The following is a 24805-nucleotide window of genomic DNA, read 5'->3' as shown; positions in this document are numbered from 1 at the left end:
TTTTCTTCTCACTATAGAGCTTATGAAATTTTAAGCAATAATGATTTATAAATTACTTTTTAAATATGTAAAATTAATTAATAATATTTATAATTAAATTTAATTTCAAAAATATTATAATAATAAGAATTAATATTACAAACACATGTATTTAAGGGGATGAGAAATTTCAAAGTAAAAATAAATAATTAAACATGTGTCACATAATGATTACTACATACCTTTTATAACTATATATTTTTAAATTTATACAATATTTATAAAAATGTTATTAAACTAATTTTTTAGTATCAATTTAGAAATATTCTTTTAATTGTAATATTTTTTATTTTGTAAAAACTTTAAAAGTATTCAATCTTATCATAATTTAACATATTATATAAAAAAATATTATACATTTGCACCATATTATGAAAAATAGTAATTACAAACATGCTAATACATTTTAAGTAATAATGATTTATAAAGATCACTTAATTTATTTTATGTCACCATTAAATTAAAATTAAAATTAAAATTAATTACAAATTATTTAAAAATATTTATAATAATGACAATTATAGATTTTGTTGCAATTGCATTTATTATTAATAATTATAATCAGGATTAAAATTAGAATTATAACAAGAGTTAGTGTTAGTGTTAGAATATGGGTTAGCTCCAAAAGTAGAATTGAGGTTCAAACTATTTGAAAAATTAAGGTTAGAGTTTTAGATTAAGGATTAGGGATACAGTTAAGAAAAAAATAAGATTAGGATTGTATTTAATGTTATAATTAGGTTAAGTATTATGGCTACAATAAAAATTAATGTTAATATTAGAATTAGGGTTATGGTTACAATAGAATTTGAACTAGGCTAAACATAAGACTAAAATTAAAGTTAGAGTTAAACCTAGATCAAGGGCTAAGGGTTGTTAAATTGGAAATTAAATTTATAGAGATTAGTGTATTATATAATTATATGATGTTAGATTCTGAACATTTTAATTATTATTTTAAAAATTAGAATGATTATGCAATAACTATAAATGTTTAATTAAAATACCTTCAACTTTGAATATCAATTTGTTCATTACAGGCACTCTCTACTACATAGATGCAATACATATGCCTTGAAAAAATATATTACTTCAAACTATTGTTGAAACCCATGTCCAGATTGATATGTTATAACTCATCTATTAACTAAACAATTTTTTACTAAAAATGCAAGTACTCGCCACTACGTGGCACTTGTTAAACATAAAAAATTAAATGTAATTTTTTAATTAAAAAATATAGAGATCAAAATAATTTTAAAAATAATATAAATTATAAAATAAAATAAAATTCAAATAGAAAACATGCTTTCAATTTAAAAGTGATTTCTTTTACCTTAAATCTAATTATATTCATCCCTTCTTTAAAGGAATGAATCGCGTTGTTCATGGAGTTGGGTACATTAAATTTTCATGCTCTCATAGATGACTTGTTCGTGCAAAATGGAAAATGCTAGAATAAAAAAAAGAGTAGATTAAGCTAGAATGGAGACTAAAGAACACTAAGCCGTGTATATGGATCATGTAAGAACTTAGGGTTCTTTGTAAAAAGTGGAGAAAACAAGTTGGAACCTAGATGATCCAAAATTTGTACCAACAACACCCATATCACTAGGTAATCAAAGGCAAGTATTGCTTACGATGGCATGGGCTATTACGGTCCATAAATCTTGGGGTTTAACACTCCAAAAGACAATGATTGATATTGGAACAATTGAAAGACAAGGTTTAACATTCGCATCCATATACACAGTCAAATCATTGGATGGTCTCTACATTGAGCTAGAAATGCAAAATAGTGCATATACAATCATAAGGAAGAAAGAAGAAGCAAGACTACAACAACTATCTCTCTAATATAAAAAAGCTACAAACCAAAACTATTGTATACTCCTTAGATTCTTACATATCACTTTGAATATATTTATTCAAATTCTCATCTTGGAGGCACAACCCATCCATAAAAGCACCAAAAGAACATCATTCTAACAAAGAATAGTGGTCTCTTATCATGCCATACTCAACAAGGGGCTCTAGATCTTTTGTAGCTATCAATTGTTAAGAAGCAAATTGTTATCATTTTATGCTCTATGATTGAATTATACGTTTGCAATTGTTTTGAAGACATATTATGCATTAGTTAATTCTCATTCATTTTGATAACAATCCATTTACAATAAAAATAATCACACATTTTATTTTATATAATTAGCACATTCAAACATATATTACTATCAGCGTAACATTAACCTTGATAATAGTAATAATGATAGAACAATTTAGAGGTTGGCCCATATATGCGCTCTCCTCTTCTAACCTATTCTTACTAAATAAATTATCAACTTCGAAATATCTTGCCACATAGTGTTTCCTTCCTCTTGTAACTTCGAGCTCGTTAATTCAATTTCTAAAACGAGGAAGTGAGCAAGCGTTTCAAATATATTAGCGGTGGCATCGCATATGTTAGCTTCTTCCATGCGGGCAAGGGGTACCGCCGATACAGTGAAATATTTCATGTGGTAATCCACGCTACCCAGTGAAACAAAGGAATTGATAATGGCTGGTTCAAAGTACTACGCAGTGCGCAGGGGCCGATGCGTTGGCATTTACGATAACTGGAACGACTGCAAGCGTCAGGTGCCTTTGCTTTTCGTCTTTCTCCCTTTTTCAAACCCTATTTTTCAACAAAGCGGGTACATTTCAGTTTTGTTTTTTGGAAAAACTATATTCAGTGGGCGGTTACAGCTAAGATTGTCAGGCAGAAGGATGGAATTCTGTCTGTCAAATTTAAGATGAAGTGAATAAAAGCACAAATTGTTTTTCATGTAGAAGTCTTATCTAACTAATGTCCAAAAGTTTAGCAATTTTAAGGACAAAAGATAAACTAAATTAGGTCTCTTTAGCTGTTATTAAAGGGTGAAAATTTGCAATGAATAAGAGAAGTCACTTAAAATCCTCATTTAAGCACACAAACTAAGTTTAACTATTGCAGACTAAAATTTTTCAACGAATCAGGGAAGGCATTTGAAAATGCGTTTACATCTGAAAGACTTTGGTTTCGTCATTTTCTATGGCTCCAATGCGCCTGCTGGGGTACTCTACTTGTGAGCTACTGTTGTTACCAGTTACTTTCCAATTTGGAAATTTTCTGTGGCTGCTATTTCCACACCTCTTGTGACTATCCTTGCACCGACATCTAGGATCTTGAAAGTTCTCTGTGAGAAGGAGATTGAAATCGAGACTCTCGATTCTCTTCTTGTTGAGTTGTCAAATTGGCTAAGGAGCTCGCTTGTTGTGAGATTTTGTGGCTATCTTCCCAATATTGATACTGTTAGAATATTGGTTTTTGGAAATTGAGTGGCCAAATTGAGGTAACTACTATGTTGTACAATTTTTTTTTTCTTGTCTGATATGGAGGATTGCAAGGATTCTTAGTGAGGGCCCTTGGTTTTTGGGAATGAAGCCTTTTTCTTATAAAGTGGTCTCTTGGTTTCGACCCAATGAATGACTTCAAGTCTCTTGTTTGGGTTCGTTTGCTGGGGTTGCCAATGGAATATTGGAATGAAAAGATTTTCATGACCATTTCCAATTTATTTGGGCAATTTTGTGCTATTGAATCTATCACCAAATTCACCAAATTCACCAAATTCATGAAGCATATGTTGTATGCTAGATTTTGTGTGTTTGTGGAAAAGAACAAGGTTCTTCCCACTCAACTTACCTTTTCTTTCAAATATGGTAATTGGTTGCATAAAATTGAATTTGAAAGCTCTCCTATTGTTTGCCATTCTTGTCGTAAAGTGGGTCAGGCTACTACTACTTGTGTGAACTATAAGGAATGCCATTTCTTTGGGGAAAAATAAATAAATGCCCTATATTATTGAGCAGTCTTCTTCTTCTTGCATGGAGCAGACTGTGGATGATAGAGGGAAATCTTCTATTGATAATTTTACCTTTTCTAAAGTTGTGAGGTTGCATGAGGAATATACTAGTTTTTCTATGGATTCTCCTTGTTACAAGAAAAGGAGTTTGGGGGAGAAGGGTCCTGATTCTAAGGTTAACCTAAAATCTTTAGAACAATTCTGTAAACCACCTTGACTTTGGGTGGGTTTCTAACTTTCTATATGGCTGTGTCAGGTTTTGTCTTTTGTTGTCTCATAGTTTCTTTTGGTTGTTCCTTGCTGTCCTGGTGCTTCATGCTCTGTCCTTTTTAATGTACAAGGTTTTGGGCCCTTTCAAAACCATGTTTACCTAATCAAAAACCAAAATATTCATATTTCCTAATATTTTTAATTTATAGAAATTATGAACCTTATATAATATTAATAAATTTAATATAATATAATAATAATGCAAAATAAAGTATGTTAATAATAAATAAACTAAATAGTCTACTTTGAACTTATCATCCATAATGTTGTTAAAAAGTGATTAAGAAAATCTTACCCAACTTCACTTCAATCCCTTAGGGAAACGCTTGGGACAAGGCTAAGAAAGCAACAAGAAAGACTGAGAGCTCCTTGTGCCAATAGCAAGAGTAGAATGGGAGGAGTGATGAGGTAGACAAACTCCATAGATTTTGAAGGCTTTGTTCCCAATTTTGCACATTAGAATCATTGTGATGCTTGTGAACTAGAACACAAGTACCACATTGAAAAGAGAGAAGGCTATGTATGGGAGAAATTGCCAATCCTCAAGATAAATGCTACAAAGGCATCTATTTAATAAGCTTAAAGATTAGGTAGAAATACATGGAGATGATAATTGCTCCCATCTAAAGCTAGCTGAGTAAAATTTGCTCGAACAATTAAAACAGGGGGCCAAACTGTAATGGGGTTATTGTGGAATCCATCAAATGCTGTTGGATTCAACATGGGTTTGTTTGGGAAAAATGCATAGGTTGCAAATTGGCACATTAATGTCTCTATCAAACCAATATCCAAATCCAGAGTGGATCATACTTGGTTCCGGAGGTTTGTAGGGAAGATTGGTCACATAGCAAAATAGCAATCAGTATAGGTTTTAAATATTATTATGGGTTGGGGGTTTCTTGTTTAGGGCTTTTTTGTTTTAAAATGTTTTTTTAATTTTCTTTTGCTATAGATATTTATATGTTTGATGTGGAGATGTCTTGATGTCTTTGAGATGGACAAGGGGTGCTAGGATGTCCTCATCTTTAGCAAAAACAAGTGGATGTCTTAGATTATTTTAGATAGGAGGATGTGCCATCTTTCCCCTCTCAAAAGTGCTATAGACATACGGAACAAGTATGTCAAGATTGCTTCCTAGGCAAAGAGCATATGTCTAAGGAGATTTTAGACTTAGTGCATTTGGATGTGTGTGGATTGTCGTTAGTAGGATCAATTATGGGATGCATGTATTATGTTTCTTTTATTGACGACTTCTCTTGCAAGACATGGATCTACTTCTTAAAGATCAAGGATGAGGTATCTAGTAAGTTTTAGGAGTTCGAAGCTATAGTTGAAAATCAAACAAGGAAGAAAATCAAAGTCTTGAGAATGAAGAATGGGGGATAGTATACCTCCAAGGAGTTCGAGGGTTTTTGTGAGAAAGAAAGAATAAAGAGGGAGTTTATAGTTCCATACAATCCACAATAGAGTGGGGTTGCAGAGTGGAGTAATGGATCCATAATAGTGATTGCTAAGGCTATGATTCATGACTTAGACTTGTTTCTTTGGGTAGAAACATGTCTTAGAGAAGTGTATTTTGAATAGGTGTCCTCAAATGATCTTGAATGACAAGACACTAGAAGAGGCATTTAGTGGTGTGAATTTGGAGTTGAGTCATTTTTGCATCTTTAGTTGCCCAATTTATATCCATATACCGGTAGAAAAGAGGACTAAATTGGAACCTCCTAGTAGGAAAGGTTTATTTGTGGGTTATAGTGAGACTTCAAAGGCCTATAGGGTCTTTATTCCATGGTAAAGGAAAGTATTAGCCAATTGATATGTGAAATTCGAGAAAGACTTTGCATCTCAGAAGAATCATTAGATATTTCTAGTGATAGAGGATGAGGAGTAGGAAACTCCAAAGGTTGATTTTGGGTCTCCAAAGACAGTAGTGGCTTCTAGTTTTGAATAATATCCTTTAGGTGAACAGGGAGAGACTTTTGCCCCTCCTAGTTTTGTCAAAAGACCTTGATGGTTGACATAAACATTGAGGGATGCTCAAGAGAATGTTAAGGCTCCTAGGAGCACATTCAAGGAGAGCAAGCCTTTGAAGAAGTTTCCTAACAACATAGCATTGATGAGAAACATCATAGAGCCTTCTAGTTTTTAGGAATTAGTTTATCAATAGCTAGTTTATGGATTGGTGCATATTCCTTCCTTGCTAAGAGGGAGTGTTTAGTTTTTAGCTCAAATAGGAACTTCTGCATAGATTCAGTGTGAATGTGTGGAAATAGTTCAAATAGTTCAAGTTATACTATTTTGTATATCAATTTTAAGGATTAAAGTTAAAGTAGTTTATTTAGCCGAATAAGCCTAAATAAATCATAGATAAACATTTAGACTTATCTTCCATCTTGTCCTTATAAGTGATAATGACGCTTTTTGCAAGTAAGGCCAATTTTGGGAAGATTATTTTTTAGTTGAATTAGTATAAAGATAGGAGCAACATAGAAAGATTATAACAATTGAATAAAGTGAATTTCCGTTCAGCTTTGTTTAATATTAGTTTTGGAGGTTTCCTTAGAAGTTTCTTGAAGGAATGAAAAACTAATTGAAGGTGCAATTATTTGTGTATGCTTCCACATTTTGAAGTTTCAATTATTGTGTGATTGCCTCAATGTTTTCTAACGTCAGGGAATTAGTCACCAGGGTTTGAAATTTTTTCAGCCTAACTACATAGTCTTAACTAGTACAAACTGCAAGAAGTAGACAACATTTTATATTAGTAAGAAATTCACTAGGTTGAAGAACATCCTAATTTACTATCCTTGCCCCCCAAAGTTGTCTAGCATGATTGTACAACCACACAAAAAATAGAGATATAGTAGAGCATGACCTAAGTGGGCAAATGAATTCCCACAATCAAATCATGTTCTTTGCTTCTCTATTGTGTTGAAACCATATTTTTCACACCAACAAAACAATCCTATATGGCTTGTAAGACAACATTTACCTCTATGTTTCCAACATGGCAATAATAGTGACATGTCATCCCTGTATCATACTACTTTGAAGAAAACACTTCCGTTAAAAAGTTATGGTCCCTTGTATGGACAATTACACAAGTCAGCCACATTTTAATCAATCTCAAATCCTAACAAATAAAGAATAACCACAAGAAGCATGGACCTCAAGTTCTTTGGTAGAGTACCAAATCAAAATGCTCATGGTTTTGACAAGTTAATAGATAGATGGATTTGAACAAACTAGTTTAGACATTCAATGCATATAACATATTTGTTTGCAGTTATGGTGTTGATAGGAAAGAAATGCAAGATTTCACATATGCAAGCAATGTAGATATTAGGATTCTTGATTGATCTACTAATATTAAAGGGATTAGATTTCCTTTTTAGAATTGTTCTTCCCATCAATGGGGCCATTCATATCCTCTCATAAATTGGAGCACCAACAAACCTTCTCTCTGCAATAGTGGATTTGTGGCTTTTGGTTGACTGTGAAAGAAATAATCTATTGGTTTTGAAGATTGATGTGGGGATGGAAATTAATGTACCTACCACTCCCATGCTATCTTAAAATGATTTCACTTCATATCATCCTCCTAACAACATTTAAATCCTTTGAAGTGCACTTGGTAAACAAGTCAAGATTGTATTTTGTATTTATTGTGACAACCAAAGGAAAAAAGAGGGTTCAAATTTTACATCACTACTTAGAAAACCAAAATCATGAGCGTCGGGAGGAGCCTTCACTTGCTTGAACTATCTATGTAAGCCTCCCATTGAAAGCTTAAATAGGAAGAAAAAATGGTTTCAGATGATGACTTTTTAATCAAAAGGAAGCTCAAAAGTCTTTTTTTATATGTGATGTCACCATTGTCCTTGATACATAATGCAAAGAGAAGAAGTTCTTTGTCAAGTTTCTATGCTTGTTAAGCTGACTTTATCCAATGCTTGAAAGTACATTCCAAAAAAGGTTAAGTGCCATCTTGTTTCTGCCTTGTATCTTGTATCCACCAACCTAGCTGCATTACTTTTCAACCTCTTAAATTAATTGCTATTGATGGCTTGAAAACTAGAAACATGGACTTGTTGACGTGTTTTTTATGACTACGTCGATCACAGAATAAAGTTACCAATGGTCACCTTACTCTCTCTTGATCAAAATTAGTCCATAGGCTAAGATTGCACAAAAGTTCAAATGGCTAACTCCAAGGTTCCTTCAATGCGTGGACGTGACTCAGTTGATTGATGGGTTTGTTGTTAACCCAAGGGGTCTTACGTATTCACTTGAAGAGGATAACAAACTTATGCGAGTTCAAGGATTTCTATGTAAATGAGGAAAGGTTTAGAGGACTAAGCTAAGTCTAATCTAATTCTATGAACACGGAGACGGGATTACTTATGCAAAATCCAACCATGCTTCGCTTCGCTAGCAATGTACAACTACACGAAGGCGGTGCAATCTTCAAAGGGTGTGTTAAAGATTTTCAAATCATTAGTAGAAACCATCAAATCGAACAATCTCTACTGATAATCAAAGTTAAACATACACAAATAACGAAGGCTCAGGCTAACTTTGCACAACATGCAACAATCAACTGCACACCAAAAGTATAAGCACAAATTCTGTAACAAGCAATCCTATCAAATCCAGTTCATCTAATAACATAAAACAAAATCTTTTGTAACTGAAGAGAGCAAGACCATGCAGATTGCTAAAATAGAACAAGAATACACCATCAAAATTGAACAATGTATTAAGCTGGCTACTTCAACAATCCTTAGCAACAATCTTAGACAATAATCTCTCCTCCTTACAAATGCGGGGGGTCACCCCTTTATATAGGCTCCCGGGATTGACTGCATGCAAACCCTAAAGATTTCCCACTCAAGATGCAACAAGGTGGGAACCGGCTATTAATGCCCACTAAGCCCATATACAATTATTCTAAAAGCTCAAAAATGGTGTCCATCAGTGCATTAAATGCACCCCATTACATCAAACATGCCCAAAATACAATAAACATTCCCATGCAATAAATAAATGCCCATCATTCCCCATGTGACGGCTACATGCGTAGAGAATCTGTCATAGAATCATTAATAAGGCGGCTGCATGCAAGAAGATTCCTCATGCATTCAACATGCATTGACCGGACCACCACTAAGTCAAAAATATTCCAGCAGTAAATATGCCGCCACTATTCAGCCAAAAGATTCTTGTCCAAGAATGGACGACCATTATCCCGTTCATTTATTGCATATGCAATGAATTTACTGATGACGGCTTCCAGCTCTCCGATGGAGACACTTGGCACATTTTCAATATCGAATTCCATCAAGGCAATTTCTTCCTCACTCTTGGAAAAGAAGCTTTCCCATTCCATCATGATTTCTTGTGTCTTCTTCATTATACTGGAAAATGAAGAAACATTTGCAAAATGTTCCTTAGGGAATGAACCTAGGAAGAAGAACTCGTGTAATTGAGATTTCAGGGAGTTCAGTGTTACTCCACTATCATTGAGTTTCTTTGCGAACAGTGCTTCAATTGCATTGATGATTTCCTCCTGCACCTTTCTGATCGAGTCCTTCAAAGTTAAAGACTCCACGCTGAATTTATCAAAGGTGTTCTTTCCTGAGCAAACGATGCAAAACCACCAAGGAAAGTCATAAACCTCGTTCTCCTGAATTACTTTCCCATCAATTAGAATTTTCCTTGGAATCTTTGTCAGAGCCCTGAGCCGCGGAATGGTTGAGTCCTAGTATATGTGAACATCTTCCCACAATCCTTTCGTTGTCTCCAATGTGTTTAGAAGGGCTACAAACTTTGAATGAAGCTGAGCCAAGCCCTCGATGAATTTTCCTGCTTTAGTGTAAACATCTTCTATCCATTCCCTAGAATTTTGTGCCATTACTCTAATTACCTCCACATCATCAACAACTTCCATAGGAAGCAAGGAGGAATGAATGAAGGACTCGCCTCTCTAAGTGGCCTTTTAAAACTTCTGATGTACTCGCATAGAGCTCTATTTTCTTCCCTCAACCTCTTACATTTCGCCTTTGTCTTCAACATCTTTTCCTTCATGGCTAAGGAAGATTCTTCGAAGTCTCCAATTACTTGTCCTGTGGAAGCAGGATCAAGATCAACCTGTCTGATAACATAATCTTCTTGCCTGATTTCATTCCTGTCCTTATCCACTGCAGTCTCAACAATGTGTAGGGTCCGAGATCCAGACTCATCCCTCACTACTTTAGAAAATTTCCGGGGAGCCTTCCTTTCTGTTGGCTGATCCATCTTCTTCAACAACTCTTCTAATTCCTGAGCTAGATCAATTTCCTTTTCTGGTTCCTTCCTCAGCCTTCCTATCAACCAATCTGGAGTGGGAATGGAGTGACTATGGATTTCCATGTGCTCCTGCTCCTGTGTTTCTTCTTCCATTTCGCCAAGGATGGCTTCCACGAAGCTATCCTGATGAGTCTCTTCCTGGTGTGGAGAACTTTCTTGTCTTTGACTTCTTGGCTGATTGGGTCTGTGTGAAGCATTAATGCTGAGTATATCTGGTGCTGGAGTATTACCTGAAGGTGGATCTGTTGGATATGGAAACATCTCTACCTCATGTACACTGGAAGAACTTGCTAGTGACTGCACCCTTTCTACCCTTGCTCTCTTTTGCGGAGGTTCTTCCTGTCGCACCTCTTGTTGAACTTCTTGCTGGATATCTTTCTTCCTTGCCATCCTTGGTCTCTTTGGGGCACTTTTCCCTTTATCAATTCGGACTTCCCCTTCTGCCTGGGCCTGTGAAGATCCTTTTGTTGTTTCACTATGGGAATCTAGACTTCCCATTACTTGATATGTCAAATGAACATTTCCTTTCACCAACTTCCTTATCTGTCGATCAACCCAGTGCTTAGTGAATTTCAGCACCGGTCTAGCCAGGACATTGAAATCATCAATTTCGGGCTCTGACCACTCTGGCAACTGAATGGGCTGATCTTTCACTTTCTCAAATTCAGGTTGCATTAAATCCGAATCCTCTTTCATTTGATCCGGCCCCTAGTAAATTTCACTTATCTTGATGGTGTCAAGGGGCAGTTTGGAATACATTTTCCTCCGGACTTCAAGGTCATCCTCGACACTTGCCCAATAATCTTCTAAGTGAAATTTGTGTATGAATTTCATGCCAGCAACCTTCCTGATTTGGCGGTAAGGATCATATTGAGCCCTGGATGTATAAAATGGTAGGCGATAGAATGCCAACTCCTTTGCTGCACTCTCAGACGCTTCCAAACTTGGGCACATTTCCACGAAATCACCTAGGACAATTGGGAATTCGATAGACTGCTTCTTCTTCTTCTTCTGGAATTGATCATAGGCTATTAATTGCCTCATGAGTTCCAGCAGTATGAGCCTGTCTGATGGATACCTCGGCAGCTTGTATGACTGGAATGAAAATCCCTGCATCCTGATGTAGGTGAATTTAGGAAACTGTAAGAACGTGGCTCCATACTTCTGGACCGGGGCCCTCGCTTGCGGTGACACCCTTACGTGCAATTGTTTTTGCATAAGCCGCGTCAAGTACATAGTGAAGGTATCATTTGCCAGCCTGTAAGAACTAACATTGTGAAGATGCAGCTGGGGATAACACTCATGCACTTTTAGTTGTGGTGGTTCGCAACCCATAATTCCGCTTTGTTGGCAGACCATCAAATCCCTCCCTTCGCGCAAGCATATAGATTAGGTAGGAGCTCATGGAGAAGGACTGAGACTTTCTTTCTTTTAAGTTCTTCAGTTGTTCGTGCAAGTAATGACTAATCAATCTGGCCCAGTCAACTAGCCCGTTTGCATTCATGATCTCGCCTGTATAGAAGAACATCCACGTTTCAAAGTTCACAGTATATGAACATCCCATTACTCTGCTCAGCATGTTTATCAGGTCCACATATTCCTGTTTGAACTCAAAGATCGTGAGAGTCTTTGGCATTTTGGAGACGTGGCCTAGGCTTCGGCAACCACTGTTTATTGATCAAGTCAGCACACCTAGTAGGACCTACGTCATATACTGCTTTAGCCCCCTGTTAGTCCTGTACGTCATGGAATGGTGGGAAGGAATTCCGAAAGCTTCACTAATTGACTCCGGAGTCAATGTTGCCAGCAGCTTGCCATCTGACGTTGAAATTGTCTTCCGCTCTGGATTATAATGCTCTGCACACTCCAGAATCAAATCTGGACGCTGAATAGCAGGAGGAAAACCAGCTGCCGCAACAATTCTGCTCTTGACAAATTTGACATCTGTTGGTGATAGACTATGTCTTGCTGTCCTGAACATTCTGATCTTGAAGGCAACTAGATTGAATGTGCCCAAATTTGTATCGCTGATTTCCTTCCATCTGGAAAACATCTGGGAACTAGGAAGGAAGCCTTTCATCTCTGCCTTGATCAATGCTTGCCTGGTGAGGGTAGCCGTCTTGCTTGATTCCGCCATCCTGAAAAGCACCTTGGAAATGATGAAAAAATCGACTAAGTATGACCTCTCTTCACTCCTCCAATTCTTCTTTCTCAAATCCTACACGTGAGAAATGAAATGCCTCCCCATGCTTATATAGAATTCTTCAAATCGTATTGCTAAGTTAGGAGGCATTAATTTGGCAATTGAATTTATTATGCGTCATACTTTCCCAATCACTGCGCCATGCAAAAGAAACTTCCCTTGTAAGTGAGTTCAAATTTAGAAGTTTCACTTAATGCACTAAGTTATGCGTCATACTTAGAATATTCCCTTTGCCAACTCATTAACTTTCCATTCTCTCAAATTTCGGAGGGAAATTGAAAGATTCTTTAAGATTCGCTTGATTCTCCATTGTAGCTTGACTTTTCTTGCTTCGGAGGGAAATTTCTATGCTTCTTAAACACCTCCTATTTTTTAGGGATCCTCCTAAAATTTAGGAGACGGGACCATTAGATAAAGAAATTTCTCACGATTTCGAATCCATAAAAAATTATTGATTCTGATAAGATTCAGTGTCTAAAAATGGAAAATTTTTCCGAGGGGATTTTTTGCTTTTCATTCCTCCTTGACCCTTGGACTTTCATGCCTTAGACAAATTTCTTCAGTTTTCTGGCTTGGGCATGGAATTCATGGTGGAATTCATCACTTACTTGATTCTCCTTGATGACTCCATTTTGGCGCCTACCATCTTCCTTGAGCGGAATTTTGATCATGAAGAAGGAATTCATGATTTCCTTGCTTCCAAGGCACCTTGAGTTTTGTGCCTTCCTCCAACCTAGGGCGCTATTTCACCTTTAGCATGGAATTCACTCTTTTTCCCATCTCTCCATGCACATCTCTTTTTGGCGCCCTACCTGAGTGTTGGGCGGTGTTTTGCATTGGTGGAGGATTCATGCACTTCTTCATCTTTCCTTGCATACCTCATTATAGCACCTTTACCATGCTCTGGGCAGATTTTTGAACTTGTCATGGAATTCATGATTTGGAGGATTTTCCTTCATTACCCCTCTTTAGTGCCCTTCCTAAGTGTTGGGCGGAATTTCCCTTAGGTGAAGGAATTGATTATTTTTCCTTCCTTCCAAGCATACTTCATTTTGGCGCCCTCTTGAGTGGTGGGGCAAATTTTCATCATGGAGGAGGAATTCAACATTTTGTCTATCCTTCCAAGCATACTTCATTTTGGCGCCCTCTTGAGTGTTGGGGCGGATTTTCACCATGGAGGAGAAATTCAACATTTTGTCTATCCTTCCAAGCATACTTCATTTTGGCGCCCTCTTAGTGTTGGGGCGGATTTTCACCATGGAGGAGGAATTCAACATTTTGCCTATCCTTCCATGAGCATGCCATTTTGGCGCCCTCCTCTGGCTTTAGGCAGGTTTTGATCATGAAGAAGGAATTCATGATTTCCTTGCTTCTTCCGGACTTGGGTGAATTTCTGAGCTTCTTCCGGATCAGGCTACCATATATGGATTTGAGGTGATTTCCCGGACTTAGACAAATTTCTCGAGCCTCCACTTCAGGAACGGTCTTTCAACACTTAGCCATTTTTGACTCTCTTTGTCTACTTTCTGACTTTTCAGAATTAGAAGTAGTCGTGAATGCTTGGCCTTCATCACTTCGCTTGAATGGTCCTGCCAAAAAAGAACTTCCAAAAATAGAAACCTTCAGAATGTCAGTGTTAGATCCCTAGAATAGGACACAGAATGACTTACTATAAATAGAAACTTACTAAAACTAGAAATTACTAAAAATAGTAAGTTTGATTTTTGGCAAAATGACGACATTCCAAGACTTAGTAAAATCCCTAAAAAATAGGAACTTTTTAAAAATAGAAAGTTGTTCCGTTTTGGCTCAAATTTTACTAGGAGGTTCCTCGAAGGGTCCTGGTTCCAGTTGTATGTTTAGTTTTTTTCAAAACCCTAACAGAAATCCCTAAAATCTAGGACTAAAGGCAGAAACCCTAAAATTTACGAAACATGCCCTAGACTTCACCAAAATCATTCAAACGAAAAGCAGATTTAATCAATGCGACCCCCGAACACTCGCAAAGCTGAGAGACTGATGAGACTGCCACCAAAACCCACAAAAAACCAAAAACCAAACGACCAAAAGGGCCTAAAAGGTAGGGGGTCTCTATCTGGGATGGGGTGATGTGTGATTAGGTCACAACAGGACTTTTACTCAATTGCCAACTAAATCCTAGTATCTCCAACTCATTGTCTCTTGATCATACACATAGCCTACATTTTCCAATTCCATTTAAGTTTTATGGCTAATACACCCTAAGTGATAAGCTTGCATTTCTAGAGCCAAACCATGACTCTAATCCACTTTAAAAAGAAACCTTACACCTTGAGGTTTTTGATACACATTCCCATAGCCTATCGATTTTTTTTGGCATATATCAACAATATAATTGATGGATCCCTAAAGGCTTATAAACTCTAGACTACATTGAAAGGGTACAAACATAAAATCTCATATCTTCTGCTTAGTAACCTTCAAGTCATCAAGGGCAAATAGAGATCTATCAATAGTTTCCTCAACAAAGAGGAGGGAAGTGTTTCTATCCTTTGACACTACTGCTAAAGTGTGCTCTATTGCATGAAGGCCATCAAACATATTCTTGGTGCTGAAAGAATGACAAGATATGATGCTGCAACCATCCAACAATTCTAGCAATTCCACAATCCCAAAAGGTTACCAACCTACAAAATTTTAACTTAAATGAAGCTGTTAGTCTGGTTGAACCATGTAATGTACAACTTAGGGGTCCAAATGAGGTAGCTATGGGATGTGTCTAGAACAATGAATGATGTATGCCACCACAACCTCACACTGGGAAGTGTCATTGCAAACTCAACATGAATGTTTGATGAAGCTAAGGGCTCTCATGATGATGATATCTACTTGCTTTCTTTGTCAAATGCTTATGCTTGTTTTGTAATAGTCAATTAAAAATCCTATCTTGCTAGTCTTCTTTGGTTTCTATCAATGCCCTCTTGTTCTAAACCATTGTCTTTTGTAATGAACTTTGGGCACTTTTGCCAAAGTGCTACATAATGATCCTTATAAAGTGTAATGCTAAATTAAGGAATTTTGTAATCGTTAATTTTACCAAATATACATACTTGCATATAGCATCTCAATAAGAAATTAAAAGTCTAGGTTTTCTGACTTGAACAAATTAAACTAACAATCCTAAATTGAAGAAATTAAAATAGTGTAGCATAACATGCACAATGCTCTCCATGCAAATGATTCATCTTGCTTTCATCAGTTGAAAGCATCATGATTAAGCCTACAAATAACCACACAATGAACAACACCTCATCTAAATGATTGAACTTTATATATTAATAGAAAGAAAAAGATTGCTGCTAACACATCCAATGATTATAGGTTTCTTACTGTATACGGTGAAAAATGATGATGATAAACTATTGCAAAACCACAAAGATCCAACCACAATAAACCCTAGTCCTACAATAAAACATTCACCATACACCAATGAAGATACCTAAGAACATGCAAATCAATAAATTGAACAATAATACCATTCACATGTCAAGCAGGGTTTCAATCTCCATTGATCTTGTTTGATATATTTGCTCTCAGATTTTGTATGTGCACAGGAGCTCAACAAAGAACAGATTGTGGTTGTGAAGTCGCTTGATTGCATAAAGTACTGATTAGGTCTTAGAAAGAGAGAAAAAATCCTTTTATATAGAAGACGCTTTAGAAAATGGAGGAGAGAAAGATAATTTAAATAAATGAGGAAAGGGCTAGAAAAGGATAAATGAATGAATTAAATAAATAAAAATTTATTTAATTAATAGAAGACTTGGGATAAAATAATTAAATAAATAAAATATTTATTTAATTAAGCATGACAATTTTAGGTGTCTACACTTTCAAACCCTATAAATTGCTTTTGATGACAACCTAGTCAGTAGCCTGATTGCAAACACGCTTAAAGTGTACACCGTGATAACCCCTACGGTATCACCGATGTAAATTTATTAAATAATATTAATATACTAAGAGGAAATAAATCATTAAATATTGATTAATTAAATAAGGTTAACATAAATAAATGATTAAAATGTTAATGTATTTAATATATAAAATAATAAAGGAAAAGTATTATTAAATAAATGACTAAACTGGTAATGTATTTAATATATTAAATAATAAAGAAGTATTATTAAGTAAATGTTTAAATATCAATGTATTTAATAATAAGAAAAGTATTATTAAATTAAAATATTTAATAAGCTAAAACTATGAACTACGCACTACCCCCCCCGCCGCACGAAGTGGTGCGATGGTAGTCGCAGCTTAGGCTGCGACCACCGTAGCATCCCTTCGCGCGGAAGGGACCCGTGGAGGGATGCAACCTTTCCCCTCCATGGGGTATTAAAGAAGAACATCAGCACAAGGAAGGGGGGAGGAAAAAGGAAAGTCTGCAAACGGCCACGACAGCCCGCGAACAGAAAAGGACAAAACTACAGACTGGAAACTACTACTGCGGGTTGTGAATAGGTAAGTGGTGTCATAGAGTATAGTATATATATGTGGGTGGACATGTGTGCCACACACACACATATATAAGTAATGAATGGTTTTAAATATATGTTAATGAATATGTGTAAATATATGTTAATGAATATGTGTAAATATATGTTCACGAATATGTGAAAATATATGTTAATGAATACGAGTGAATATATGTTAATGAGTAGTTCTGAATATACGTTAATGAATATTTGTGAATATATGATAATGGATATTTTCGAATATATGTTAATGAATATTCTTGAAAACATGTTAATGAATATTTTTCTGAATATATGTTACAAAATATATGTTAAGTTAGGAATATGTAAATGTAGATTATGGAATGGGAAATGATAATGAACTGTAGAATGTAATATGAATAATGGCTATATGATGGAGGCTATTGGGAGGAAATTCCCTTAGCCTAATGCAGGGATTATGATAATCCCCTGTAGGTAGTATATACTGAATATCTATATGCATATATGTTATGGCTTGGTTGACAAAGTTCATCCAAGAAGAGACGGATCTGGCCGGTCCTCTCTTGTAGACTTGGATGATGGGATGCATCATCCAAGGCAAGGAATTGATCATATATGATGGTCTTCCTTGGTATGGCTTGGGTGCAAGAAATTACATCCAAGATAGGAATCGAATTAACCTTCGATTTCCTGGTATGGCTTGGAACCAAGATGGGTTCCAAGAAGGCGAGCTTCACAGCCGCCTAAGGACATGTCCCAACACTGCACTCGTATCCTTTTTATTAAATAAGAATTGAAATTAATGTTAATTAAGTAATTGAAGTTTAATTGCAAATTAGACTAGTTATATATATATATATTTGTTGTATTCTAACAATCTGTTTTGCTAGACAATGATCTCTAACTAGGAGGGACATTACATACACTCACTAATATTTCTGTCCTAAGGAAGACACAAACTCTTTCCAATATAAACGAAAGACATCTTATAGTACTGTTGGTGTGCATTTTATCACCCATCGAACACATAATAAAATGTCCAAAGAGACTCTATCCTCTCTTGAACCAAATCACCGCATATGTTAAGATTGCGAGAAGATCATATGGCGATTCCAAGGTTTCTTTTATTAGGTCTTGACGTGTGGATAAGCTCAATGGGCATTGTGATATGCTGGTAGTACACAAAGGGACTTACGCTTGGCTCGTTCAATTCGCAATGAAGGTCTAGACAATGAAGCTCTATCGTTTGGGTCTTGGATCATGGGCGTCAAGAAAACTGAAAAGGAGATAAGGGTTTAGAAGTTCTAATCTATTCCTAAGAATTCAAGAGACGGTATTGACTTGGTGAAACCAATAACAACGCTTTGCTTCGCCATGCTAGGACGACTACACAAAGTGGGTGCAATCTTCAAGGGGTGTGCTTACGATTTTCACATCATGAATAACTGCCATCAAATTGAACAATACTTATCCAAACAAAAGTTAGCATCCACAAAGTAAGCTCATACTAACTTTACACAATGAACAAAAATCATCTGTTCATCAAAAGTACGAGCAGAAGATTCACCATAACTCATTACTTATCAAATCTTGCATTCGTCTAACATACATGAAATGAAATCTAAACTATGATGAGGGATAAGAACCATGCAAACTCCAAAATAAGAGAAGTAATCACCATCAATTCGAACAATGCATTACTTATTACTTTGGCAGTCGTAAGCAACAATTTGCTTATCTCAACATGTTTTGCAACATGCTCCAATGTTTTACAAATGAGGGGCGAGCTCAATTTATAGGCTCTTCAATCATAACTCAATGGCCAGGATTGATTTTGAATCAATGGTTGAGATTACAAAATAAAACCCTAATTAGGGTTTGCTACAACTAACTACCTCCCGACCAATGAGAAAATTACATTTGGGGACACTTGTCCTTCTACTAAATATAAACCAATAATAAAATAGAAGGTTGTTATATTGTGGAGTGTGCCTTTTAGAAGCTTCTGTGGATAAGTCAGGTTCATTGAACCTGGACATGTTGACTTGGAACAATCTGATTGGTTGGAAGATGACGAGACGCCACCTCAGTGTATTGGATGTCCTCGTTGGTCACTTTGTTCTTCTTTCACGTACTTGCCTTAGAATATCTTTCCTTGCTGACGACTTTGTCCTTAGCGCTTGCTTCTTCCTAGCTTTGATCTTGGATTCCTTTCAAGATTTTGATCTCTTCTTCTCACTTGCATTTAAATCTTTGAGGTCTAGAAGTTTCCCCTTGGAGCAAATGTTTGGACTTGAAGTTATTAAAATTTTCTTTCTTGATTACTTTGAACTTCTTCTTGCTTGAACTGGATTGATGTTATTCCTTTCCGAATTCTCCAATTTGTGTCAAGAAATTGTCTAAGTATGGTGGAATACTCCTCTTGTCGCCATCTGATTCTGATTGGGAGCTTGTCTCTAATTCTTCAGGAGATGAAATACTTCAAGAAGTTGCCCTGATTGCTTTGATAGGTCTGGGATTGTAGATGAAATCCCCCAAGAAGTCCGAATTTTTTTTTTCTATATTTTCACCAAGTCAGAGGACTTTTCTTTCTTGATGCCTTGAAATTCCTCCTGGCAATAGGCGTAGGCAACTGTCCGTCAAGTCCATGCATTCTCTTTTTGAAACCTCTGAGATCAATATGTCCAAGGTTGGTATCACCAACCTTCTTCTATTTTGAAGACATCTTCGATTCAGGTTGGGAGTCCTTATTTGTGTTTTCTCAATGAATTTGCTTCAGCTGTCATCTAGAATCTGCAGAAATCAAAACATTACGTTAGAATCCATACTTCGAGTGTAAATCCAAAGTTTTGATGGTATTTATGAGTTTTGATTTTGGCCCCTTTTTCACCTCATCCCTTCAACATTTAAGTTTTCAGATAACTGTTGTCATTTTATGACACCCTTGGTCCATCAGTGAGAACTGATCAGAGATATCTTCTATGGACTGCCGCTGCCTTAGTTGATCGAGGAGAAAACAATGGAATCATGAAGTATGAAGTGTTGTCTTGTCGCCCTCCCCCCCCCTAGAACTCTGGAACCCCGAAGTTCCCAGGTTCCCAAGTCTTCCCAACTTTGGTGACCCGGGTCTTTGAAGTTCCCCCAACTTCGGTGACCCAGGTCTCCGAAGTTCCTATGTCTTCTCTTCCTCAACCTCGAAACCTCGAAGTTCCTAGGTTCCCAAGTCTTCCCAACTTCGGTGACCTAGGTCTCCGAAGTTCCCCCCCAACTTTGGTGACCCAGGTCTCCGAAGTTCCCCCAACTTCGGTGACCCAGGTCTCCGATGTTCCTAAGTCTTCTCTTCCTTGACCTCGGAACCCCCAAGTTCCCAAGTTCCTTGTTCTTCTACCACGGAACTTCGAAACCTCCAGGTTCCCAAGTTCCTTATTCCTCAAACCCGGAACTCCGGAATGTCCAGGTTCCTAAGTTCCTAAGTCTTCAACCCCGGAACTCCGGAACCCCCAGGTTCCCAAGTTCCTAGTTCTTCTACCCCAGAACTTCGGAACCCCCAGGTTCCCAAGTTCCTAGCTCCTCAAACCCGGAACTTCGGAACCCCCAGGTTCCCAAGTTCCTAAGTCGTCAATCCTGGAACTCCGAAACCCCCAGGTTCCCAGGTTCCTAAGTCTTCAACCTCGGAACTCCGGAACCCCCAGGTTCCCAAGTTCCTTAGTCTTCAACCCCGGAACCCCCAGGTTCCCAAGTTCCTTATTCCTCAACCTTGGACCTTTGGAACCCCCAAGTTCCCAAGTTCCTTATTTTCCTCAACCCCGGAACTCCAGAACCCCCAGGTTCCCAAGTTCCTAAGTTGGAGGTCTCCGAAGTTCCCCCAACTTCGATTACCCAGGTCCTCGAAGTCTTCCAGACTCCTTCTGGCTTGCAACTCTTTTAGATGGCGTGATCGACACTCAAAGATTTAAATGCTTCGACAACTTTGGTGACTTATACACCTTCATTTATGGAGCCACATGGGTGCATTTAATGTTTTTGGCAGGATTTCCATCAAGAGAGGTACGGGGCTATGCTTGTTGTAGTGACTTATGTCATGTCTGCATACTCTGACTTTGGAAGGTTAGTCAATCTACCCTCTCAGGGTTGCCTTTTGTAGGTATGGCTAGGTTGCTTGCATGTACAGAAGTCAAGTGCATGCACTTCCCTGCACTCCTAGACTGACATACAGGGGTCATGATCACTCTTGTAACCATTTTTCTATATAAAGGCTGTTAAGCCTCATTGTAAAGGGTTCTCTCCCTGTTGGCTTGAGCTATTCTATGCTCTCTCACTTCTGTTGTATTATTTTGAATTTTGCAACTGTAAGTTGCCCATTGGCCTTATAATTAATTGAAATCACCATTCTTGCCTTCTTTCAACTTATGTATGCTATGTATGTTTTCTTACCTTCATCATAGGTGTATGTTTTGTGGCTCTTCTCTCATTTATGCTGTTTAAATTTATTTATGAGAGTGACTTGTGGGAAACCTTCTCCCCTCTTGGCATTCAGTGAATTCTAACTTTCATACATGCATTGGGGTCACTCATACAACTGAAGTTTGTGCATCTCCTGGGTGTTTCAGTTGATTTTTTGTGTCATTTCGGGTAGGGAGAGGAACAATCTCTTCTTGGTGCATCACCTCCTTTTATTTCAAGCATTTCTCTCTTCCCTTTACCTCTGCAATTTGTTAGGATAGGCCTAGGAGTAAGATTTGGAGTGTTGAGTTGGTTCAACACCTGCACTTGGATTGAGAAGGACGCTGACCTTCTCCGGAGATTCAACCCCCTTGCGCAAGGTCCCACACTTCGGGGTTGTTTCCATGTTTCACAAGGTTGCTGAGTTGATAGCTCAGCAAGGGTGCAAGTTTTTGTGATAACAATAACCAATAGGCTGCAAGTGTGAAAAAGCACTATGAAATTGATTAATTTTAATAAAATTTGGTCTGATTAAGTTTAGGACTGAAATTGGTCCTTAAGGAATCTGAAAATGAAAAACTTAGTCCCAAAATCTGTGAATTAATGTAAAAATCAGACCCAAATTCTGAAAATTGAATAAAAATCAGACTAAGTCCCTTGAAAACTTTCTCCAAACTAAAAAATCAGATCAAAATCTCTATAGAAATGCTTTGAACCTTCATCAAAAAGTAGGAATTGAACCAAAATACCCATCACCTTGAAAATGAGATGAGAAAATAGATGTAAAATCTCTGTTTGGGTCTGAAAAACTTTAGTTTGCTTCCCCATCAATGCCTTAGAAACTTTTGAAATATCTTGGAAACCTTCAAAATGCCTTGCTCTACAACAAATGTGAGATATTCGAATGAATGAATGAATAACTCATTCATTATAAGCAAAAACCTTCTCAATCTCAAGAAGTTTGAACTTCATTTTAGAAATCCAATCTGTCTTACCAAATTCAGTTTAGATTGTTTCCATTTTCCTTACATTCATCAAACTTGGACATTAATTAAATTGTTTTGTTTCTTTATTGGATTCAGTCCTCTTGGCAAGTTTCTAATTCCATTTCCAGTTGAACTCATGACTCACTCTCTTTCCTAAATCAAACTCTATCTTTCCTTTCTCCAAATTGGACTTGGTGAGATTCTTTCCTTGCTCAAATCAGACTTGGTGAGATTCTTTCCTTGCTCAAATCAGACTTGGTAAGTTTCTTTCCTCATGCAGGGCAGAGTTGGCAAATAATTTTCCTCATGCTGGGCGAAGTTTGTGATTTTCTTTCCTTAACAAGGCAGACTTTGCCAAAATACTTCCTAGTGCAAGGCGAATTTGATGATTTCCCTTTCCTCCTCCAAATCGGACTTGGCAAAATACGTTCCTTCACCAAGGTGGACTTAATGAATATTTTTCCTCTTGCAAATTGGACTTCACCAAAAATTTTCCTCTTCTAGGCATTCTTCACAAAAACTTTCCCAATGCTTGGCAGACTTGATGAAATTCTTTCAAATTGGAGTTTGCCAAACATTTTCCTAGTGCAAGTCGGACTTGATGAAATCTTTTCCTTATCAGATCGGACTTTGCAAATGCTTTTCCTCGTGTTGATCAGACTTTGCAAACCTTTTTTTTCTGCAAGGCAAACTTTATGTTTTTCCTTCCTAGTCCAAATTGGAGTTAGCAAACTTTGTGACATGTTGAGTAGGACATTGGAAATTCCTTGACGTGCTTGTGTAGGATTTTGAAAATAATTTTCCTTTTTCATACAGGACTTTGAAAATTCTTTTCCTACGTTGTGTAGGACTTTGAAAATAATTTTCCTACCTATTTCCTTAATTTCTCAAGAAATTTTCTTCGAAGATTTAAACAAATTTTGGAGATCGATGCTTTTCTGGATAAATTTGAATTTGGATGAGATTTTTCCTTTTCTTTTCTTCTCGGAGACACAAAATTTTGCCTTTGAAACCAAAAACTCCATGACTTTGAACAGACCGACCAAATCCTAGATCCCCCTTTCCAAAAATAGAAAAAGGTGAGAATGCCTAAAAAATACGAAAAACTTTCTAAAAATAGCCAATTCAGGGATCGGTCCCAAAGTGCCAAAACAAAACTTCCTATAAAATAGGAAAAAACAGAAAAAACAAACTTTCTAAAAATAGAAAGTTGTCAGATTTGACTCAAAGCAATTGCATTTTTCGTCCTTCGGGCTCTCTAAGCACTTTGATGGTGTCTAAACACTATTTTGATCATGATTTTCTCTAATTGACTTTGATGACCACCTAAAAACTCTTAACTCCTCATTGAAAAAAGATTGGTGATTCGTAGTTGCAACGCCAAGGCAAAACCCTAGAAAGCAAAAATAGGGGGTCCCCATTTGCAATGGGGTGATGTGTGAAAAGATCACAAGAAGTACCAATAAATTAATCACTTAAATGAATAGCTAACATCCTCCCTATCTTGAATATGTGGTTTTACACCATAGTGTATAGGTTATAGTACGCTTGATGCCTTGTGTATTTTTAGTTTGATTATATTAAATCATAGGTTAGTTATGTTAGATAGGTTTGAAGTTCTGAACCTATTATATTAGCTTTGGTTGGTTGGGTTGTTATTCTATCATAGGATGTTGTTGGTTTATTTGTTATGACATCCACATATATTGATTTGTTATGACATCCACATATATAGAATTGTTAGGAAATTGTTCTTTTTAGATATTTTAGCCTGAGTTTTGTTGGGGCCCTGTCCTTGAAACAAACAAAATTTGCTACTTACAATATCATCATCGATTGACTTCCAAAACTAGGACTCTACCTTGCTTGCAACAAAATATGAACCAATCAAAAGTATAGCTACTACACTACCTATCACGATGCACATAAAATGGTGAAAACATGCAATCAATTGAGCATTACATACAAATTCTCATTTTAATATGAGACCTTAAGATCATTTGTGAGGTAGATTTGTTCTTAATTTAGCCTTCCTATTGGCTATTGTAGTTCAACATCCATTCTTTGGAGAAATGTTGGCCATCACCTCCTCGTCTTCCTCTACTCCTTCCTCTAGAGGGAAATCCTGTTTTGAAG

General features: G+C 36.7%; 1 protein-coding gene across 2 annotated transcripts in view; it reads left to right on the top strand.

Moving 5' to 3' along the window:
• The first annotated feature begins 2390 nt into the window (after positions 1–2390).
• LOC131073115 (uncharacterized) overlaps positions 2391–24805 on the top strand; it is a 210099-nt gene continuing 187684 nt past the window's right edge. The window contains exon 1 of one of the 2 annotated variants that reach the window (XM_058009500.2): positions 2391–2676. In XM_058009500.2, the coding sequence (XP_057865483.2) occupies positions 2596–2676 (81 nt within the window). In that variant the 5' untranslated portion in view covers positions 2391–2595. The remainder of the gene's footprint in view (positions 2677–24805) is intronic. The other variant, XM_058009499.2, reaches the window with a different exon arrangement.

Source organism: Cryptomeria japonica, chromosome 7 (genome assembly GCF_030272615.1).
Source record: "Cryptomeria japonica chromosome 7, Sugi_1.0, whole genome shotgun sequence".
Taxonomy (NCBI): Eukaryota; Viridiplantae; Streptophyta; class Pinopsida; order Cupressales; family Cupressaceae; genus Cryptomeria; species Cryptomeria japonica.
Note: the sequence above shows the minus strand (reverse complement) of the source record. Positions and strands in the feature narration are given on the sequence as shown.